General features: G+C 42.6%; 1 protein-coding gene across 1 annotated transcript; it reads right to left on the reverse strand.

Moving 5' to 3' along the window:
- Positions 1 to 34: 34 nt before the first annotated feature.
- On the reverse strand, positions 35 to 6,585 carry LOC117503492 (neuroendocrine protein 7B2). The gene is made up of 6 exons (XM_034162737.1): positions 6,497 to 6,585; positions 6,086 to 6,311; positions 780 to 929; positions 516 to 628; positions 348 to 401; positions 35 to 187 (listed from the first exon to the last, which is right to left on the reverse strand). Exons 2-6 carry the CDS (start codon positions 6,300 to 6,302, stop codon positions 62 to 64), a joined length of 660 nt encoding a protein of 219 aa, XP_034018628.1. The 5' UTR covers positions 6,303 to 6,311; positions 6,497 to 6,585; the 3' UTR covers positions 35 to 61.
- Between the last annotated feature and the right edge of the window lie 775 nt (positions 6,586 to 7,360).

The following is a 7,360-nucleotide window of genomic DNA, read 5'->3' on the forward strand; positions in this document are numbered from 1 at the left end:
AGGCAGAACGTCGACTCAGAGAGCACGGCGTATTGCGGCGAGTCTCCTCGGGTGTGTGAGTTTAGGTTGGTGATTTGATGACACTGACGGTGGGAGCTTCTCCCTCCTCTTCCTCAGCGTAGTGTGGAACAGATTTTTTGGCGACCACGTTGTTCAGCCTCTGGCCCAGTAAATATGGGTTGACACTCTGCACACACACGGAGACAGAAATCATTTTATTCTGTTTGTGCAGCCAAAATCTGCAAATAATGCAAAGCACAGCAGGAAGCTTAAGAGAAGATTTGGTGTCGGAGACGTGATTTAGGACATAAATCTACACAGAAAAGAACAGATAAGAAAATCTATACCCTTTTTCTTCTTTTTGGCCCTCCCTTCAGTTTTTGGTACAGACGTTCCTTGTTCTGAAATGAAAATTAGAAAGAAAATACAGTTCTAACATGAAGACATCACTTCATTTGAAGGAGACATGCTGCCCTCAGTTGGACAACACCTCTGGACGTGATCTCCGTACTCACCCACTTTGCAAGAGCGGGGAAGTCGTGTTCTGGGTCAAACAGGTGCTGGTGTTTTTGGAACTCTCGACTGAATTCTGCGGTGTCCGGTGCGTTTTCCAAACAGCCGTCTGCTCCTGTAAGTTACACAGAATCATGTGAACGTGCTACGAAAAGCCGGTATCTGAAGACGCCGTACACCCGTTTATGAGGAAAAAAAAAACAAAAAACCCTGCATTGTTATTAAGTGCCTCAAGTGTTTTTTTTTAATAAGAGTAAATGTTTTACCCGTCTTGCCCAGCGGACATGGGTTTGGTGGGTCGGGGTATCCGTGGTCATCACTAAAGTCTTTGGGAACGTTGTCACCCGTCAGCTCAGCCACAATGTTTGGGATATTTCCAAAAGGACCAAGGTGCTGGAGCCCCTCATGAGCACCACCTGGTGGAAATAAAGCATATGACAAAAACAACAAAAGTCAACCACACATTGGACCTAAATATACTCCCCACCTTTTTAAGCATTTTTCTTTTTGTTACTTTTCAGCTGACCCCCTAATTACAGCCCTCTTAACCTCCTGCCACTTTAAGATATTTTTTAATGTAGATGTAAAATAATATTCAAAGTTTTCAGCTAGTTGACAGTAGGGCTGTACAATATGGCCAAATGATCGTGTCTCAATATTGTCATATAAATTGTCATGTAAATGTCACATATACATGCTGTCCATATTCTTGAGCCGCTTAGGTGGGTAGTTAGAGTTCCCATGGGATAAAACAAGCTTTTCAACTGACCACCCTGGTTCGAGACCAAGACCAGGCACCTAAGTGGCTCTACTCTTTTTTTTTTTTTTAAGATATTTCGGTGTACCTTAGTAAACACTAGTAGAGTTCCACCTTAGATTTGGAATGTATAATAGAAGATATACTTTACTGAATTTTCATATCAATATGATAAACGATATGACTATGATTTGACACAAAGTGCAGCAACAGTGAAAATTAATCATCCTTAAACAAAACGGTAATAATATCACACTCATTTTGCACTCATCATAAGGTTAGGATACTGTGTTCTCCAAAAGTATTGGAACACTTGGAATTTCACACATTTTAACTTGTTTATGCCATTTTAAATACAAGAAAAACAAAAAATAAAGAATAAAAATTTCTAAAATTATCTTCCTCAAACTCAAACTGAAAGCAAATTTCTAAAACTTGATAAAACCTGCAAATAATAATCTGTTTTATTGCCAGTTTTCTTTAGACAAGTCAGGGGACCCTTACCAAAAAATAATACTGATAAGTATATAAAAAGTAAACTGGAAGTATACTTGAAACATACTTGCATGTACTACTTTTTGGTAAGGGGATAGAAACATGATAAGTGATAAGAATGGTGACAAAGGTCACTTTCAGTTTATACAGGGGTCAAAAGTTAAAGCTGCTCCATTAATTTTGCTCCAGCTGTATTTGTGCTGAATTTGCTGTTTGTATCATCATTTAAAGGATTGTTTCAGTTATCTGCTGCACTAATAAGCCAACAGAGCATGAACCAGCTGCTGTCTGTTAGCTTAAGAGTGCATGTTTGCACTCTTAAACAGCTAATGGACAGACATGGCAACCTGAAGGAGAAATGCTGCTTTTAACAAGCTGGACCTCATTTCTGACATAAAATACGGTCATTTACTCTCCAGTATGAGTTTGGTGTGACTAGAAGTCGATAGTTCAAACAACATTTTTCTTTTTCTACTAAGGTGGATTAGAACTTTTTGTGGTATACAGCACCAACTACTGGACAGGAGGAACCTAGCAGTCAATGTGACTCATTGATTTGAAAATGCAGGTCCTTCAAACAGACATGTGGTGCCGTGACATGTCAATCATCTGTGTCCAATCAGATTTCAGGGGAGTCCAATGAATTTTGGCACTTCCTGTTTAGGATGCCCTGTACCATGACTGAGCTTCGCGCCGCTGTGCAACGCTTCGCGCATATTAGTAAGTACTTTTCATTAAATTAACATTGGTGCTTTGGGTAATTAATATACACAGAGTTTATGATCAAAGAAGAGACTATTCTGAAAGTACAGAGACATTCTCAGTATGAGAAACAGTCAGCCAAAGCAAAATCAAGCAAATGACCGAGTGTACACGAAACATTATCAAAACCAGGCAATCAGGGATTAAAGCAAAGTAATCAAAGATAAGGGATCAAAGCCCAGCAATCAGGGATCAAAGCTAAGTTATCAAAGCCCAGAGATCAGCATCAAAGCTCAACAATCAGGGATCAAAGCTAAGTAATCAGAGCCCAGAGATCAGGCATCAAAGCTCAACAATCAGGGATCGAAGCTAAGTAATCAAAGCCCAGAGATCAGGCATCAAAGCTCAACAATCAAGGATCGAAGCTAAGTAATCAAAGCCCAGAGATCAGGCATCAAAGCTCAACAATCAGGGATCGAAGCTAAGTAATCAGAGCCCAGAGATCAGCATCAAAGCTCAACAATCAGGGATCAAAGCTAAGTAATCAGAGCCCAGAGATCAGGCATCAAAGCTCAACAATCAGGGATCGAAGCTAAGTAATCAAAGCCCAGGGATCAGGCATCAAAGCTCAGAAATCAGGTATCAAAGCTAAGGGATCAGGGATCAAAGCCCAGCAATCAGGGGCCAAAGCTAAGTAATGAAAGCTAAGTGATCAGGGATTAAAGCTCGGTAATCAGGGATCAAAGCTCACTGATCAGTAATAACAGGTCAGCAATCAGAAGCAAAAGTGAACAATCAGGATCAAAGGCGAGTGATCAGGGATCAAAGCTAAGTAATCAAAGCCCAGAGATCAGGCATCAAAGCTCAACAATCAGGGATCAAAGCTAAGTAATCAAAGCCCAGAGATCAGGCATCAAAGCTCAACAATCAGGGATCGAAGCTAAGTAATCAAAGCCCAGGGATCAGGCATCAAAGCTCAGAAATCAGGTATCAAAGCTAAGGGATCAGGGATCAAAGCCCAGCAATCAGGGGCCAAAGCTAAGTAATGAAAGCTAAGTGATCAGGGATTAAAGCTCGGTAATCAGGGATCAAAGCTCACTGATCAGTAATAACAGGTCAGCAATCAGAAGCAAAAGTGAACAATCAGGATCAAAGGCGAGTGATCAGGGATCAAAGCTAAGTAATCAAAGCCCAGAGATCAGCATCAAAGCTCAACAATCAGGGATCAAAGCTAAGTAATCAAAGCCCAGAAATCAGGCATCAAAGCTCAACAATCAGGGATCAAAGCTAAGTAATCAGAGCCCAGAGATCAGGCATCAAAGCTCAACAATCAGGGATCGAAGCTAAGTAATCAAAGCCCAGGGATCAGGCATCAAAGCTCAGAAATCAGGTATCAAAGCTAAGGGATCAGGGATCAAAGCCCAGCAATCAGGGGCCAAAGCTAAGTAATGAAAGCTAAGTGATCAGGGATTAAAGCTCGGTAATCAGGGATCAAAGCTCACTGATCAGTAATAACAGGTCAGCAATCAGAAGCAAAAGTGAACAATCAGGATCAAAGGCGAGTGATCAGGGATCAAAGCTAAGTAATCAAAGCCCAGAGATCAGGCATCAAAGCTCAACAATCAGGGATCAAAGCTAAGTAATCAAAGCCCAGAGATCAGGCATCAAAGCTCAACAATCAGGGATCGAAGCTAAGTAATCAAAGCCCAGGGATCAGGCATCAAAGCTCAGAAATCAGGTATCAAAGCTAAGGGATCAGGGATCAAAGCCCAGCAATCAGGGGCCAAAGCTAAGTAATGAAAGCTAAGTGATCAGGGATTAAAGCTCGGTAATCAGGGATCAAAGCTCACTGATCAGTAATAACAGGTCAGCAATCAGAAGCAAAAGTGAACAATCAGGATCAAAGGCGAGTGATCAGGGATCAAAGCTAAGTAATCAAAGCCCAGAGATCAGCATCAAAGCTCAACAATCAGGGATCAAAGCTAAGTAATCAAAGCCCAGAGATCAGGCATCAAAGCTCAACAATCAGGGATCGAAGCTAAGTAATCAGAGCGCAGAGATCAGGCATCAAAGCTCAACAATCAGGGATCAAAGCTAAGTAATCAGAGCCCAGAGATCAGGCATCAAAGCTCAACAATCAGGGATTAAAGCTAAGTAATCAAAGCCCAGAGATCAGGCATCAAAGCTCAACAATCAGGGATCGAAGCTAAGTAATCAGAGCCCAGAGATCAGGCATCAAAGCTCAACAATCAGGGATCGAAGTTAAGTAATCAGAGCCCAGAGATCAGCATCAAAGCTCAACAATCAGGGATCAAAGCTAAGTAATCAGAGCCCAGAGATCAGGCATCAAAGCTCAACAATCAGGGATCGAAGCTAAGTAATCAAAGCCCAGAGATCAGGCATCAAAGCTCAACAATCAGGGATCGAAGCTAAGTAATCAAAGCCCAGAGATCAGGCATCAAAGCTCAACAATCAGGGATCGAAGCTAAGTAATCAAAGCCCAGAGATCAGGCATCAAAGCTCAACAATCAGGGATTGAAGCTAAGTAATCAAAGCCCAGAGATCAGGCATCAAAGCTCAACAATCAGGGATCGAAGCTAAGTAATCAAAGCCCAGAGATCAGGCATCACAGCTCAACAATCAGGGATCGAAGCTAAGTAATCAAAGCCCAGGGATCAGGCATCAAAGCTCAGAAATCAGGTATCAAAGCTAAGGGATCAGGGATCAAAGCCCAGCAATCAGGGGCCAAAGCTAAGTAATGAAAGCTAAGTGATCAGGGATTAAAGCTCGGTAATCAGGGATCAAAGCTCACTGACCAGTAATAACAGGTCAGCAATCAGAAGCAAAAGTGAACAATCAGGATCAAAGGCGAGTGATCAGGGATCAAAGCTAAGTAATCAAAGCCCAGAGATCAGCATCAAAGCTCAACAATCAGGGATCAAAGCTAAGTAATCAAAGCCCAGAGATCAGGCATCAAAGCTCAACAATCAGGGATTGAAGCTAAGTAATCAGAGCGCAGAGATCAGGCATCAAAGCTCAACAATCAGGGATCAAAGCTAAGTAATCAGAGCCCAGAGATCAGGCATCAAAGCTCAACAATCAGGGATTAAAGCTAAGTAATCAGAGCCCAGAGATCAGGCATCAAAGCTCAACAATCAGGGATCAAAGCTAAGTAATCAAAGCCCAGAGATCAGGCATCAAAGCTCAACAATCAGGGATCGAAGCTAAGTAATCAAAGCCCAGAGATCAGGCATCAACACCCAGAAATCAGGGATCAAAGCCCAGCAATCAGGGGCCAAAGCTAAGTAATGAAAGCTAAGTGATCAGGGATTAAAGCTCGGTAATCAGGGATCAAATCTCACTGATCAGTAATAACAGGTCAGCAATCAGAAGCAAAAGTGAACAATCAGGATCAAAGGCGAGTGATCAGGGTCCAATGATCTCTGAGTCTCAGTTATTATATCATATTTTGTGGTAGTTGAAGTATTTTTTCCAGGATGCGCTCTGGGATCTGGTTGGGGCCCCCTTTAAATTCATCACGTTCCTGTTTGACTTCATCTAAAATTTTACAAGAGGTGTTGCCGATGCTCTCAGAATTTGTTGTTGTTGTGGACCTACCCTGGATGCTCTGCGGTCCCACGATGTTGGCGGCCTGGTGGGCCGGATACTCCACGCGCGGCCTGGCGATGCCGAGCTGCTCCATGACGCCGTGCAGAAGCCGCTGGATGTCGGCCTCCGACACCGGGTCCGCCGTGCGCAGGCTGCGGGCCCAGCGTCCGCCAAAACCCAGACCCAGCAGCAGGCCGAGCACACACACCCGAACCGCCGGACCCATTCCTGCCGTGTGCACCGAGAAACAGGATCAAAACCAGGAGTCAATTATATTCCAATTACAGACCGGAGGCCAAAAACAGGATGAAAATACGACAAATGATGTCGTATAACGGAGTAATTTAGATTTAACCTGTCGCAATTATCACTTACGACCAAAATGAAAGATTTTCTGTTTGTTTTTTGTTTTTTATTTACCTTATGTGCGCTGATGCAGGAACCTGCTTACAGGAAGAGTAAGGTCAAGCTACCCAGAAAAAACACTTTCAATATCCGTTTCAAAATAAAACTCATTGTCGCTATTAAAAAGATTTGCGCGGTTTTATATATATATAGTGTGTGTGTGCGCACGCAGGGTTTAAAAAGGTTGCACGACATCCAGTATTTATAATATCTACTTATAATTAAAATACCTAACCACACATCTTTAAATTTATTTTTGGCAATCTCTTGCAATGCACAGTCATTTCTTTTAACTGAAGGATCAGAAATGTTCAGAGAATGAAAAGCTGCTAATACTATTTATCAGGAAGTATCAATAATTAAAATGTGACCGAAAGTCAAGACACACACCTGTCCACATATAAGGTCCCACAGTTGACAGTCAGAGCACAAACCAAGCATGAAGTTAAAGGAATTGTCTGTAGACCTGGAAGGAGAACCTTCCAGAAGGAGAACCATCTCTACAGCAATCCACCAATCAGGCCTGTATGGTAGAGTGTCCAGATGGAAGCCACTCCTTAGTAAAAAGCACATGGCAGCCCACCTGAAGTTTGACAAAAGGCACCTGAAAGACTCTCAGACCAGGAGAAACAAAATTCTGTGGTCTGATGAGACAAAGATTGAACTCTTTGGCATCATGTTTGAAGGAAACCAGGCACCATCCCTACAGTGAAGCATGGTGGTGGCAGCATCATACTGTGGGGATGTTTTTCAGCAGCAGGAACTGGGAGACTAGTCAGGATTGAGAGAAAGATGAATGCAGCAATGTACAGAGACATCCTGGATGAAAACCTGCTCCAGAGCGCTTTGACCTCAGACTGGGGCGATGGTTCATCTTTC

This window comes from Thalassophryne amazonica, chromosome 21 (assembly GCF_902500255.1).
Source record: "Thalassophryne amazonica chromosome 21, fThaAma1.1, whole genome shotgun sequence".
Lineage (NCBI taxonomy): Eukaryota > Metazoa > Chordata > Actinopteri > Batrachoidiformes > Batrachoididae > Thalassophryne > Thalassophryne amazonica.

Bases quoted from the DNA above. Each gene is read 5' to 3' on its own strand.
- LOC117503492 (XM_034162737.1), bottom strand. From the start codon at position 6,302: ATGGGTCCGGCGGTTCGGGTGTGTGTGCTCGGCCTGCTGCTGGGTCTG. The intron at 402-515 runs GTGAGTACGGAG...TTTTCATTTCAG, and splicing joins TCCCCGCTCTTGCAAAGTGG to AACAAGGAACGTCTGTACCA. The intron at 188-347 runs GTATAGATTTTC...GTGTGTGTGCAG, and splicing joins GGCCAAAAAGAAGAAAAAGG to AGTGTCAACCCATATTTACT.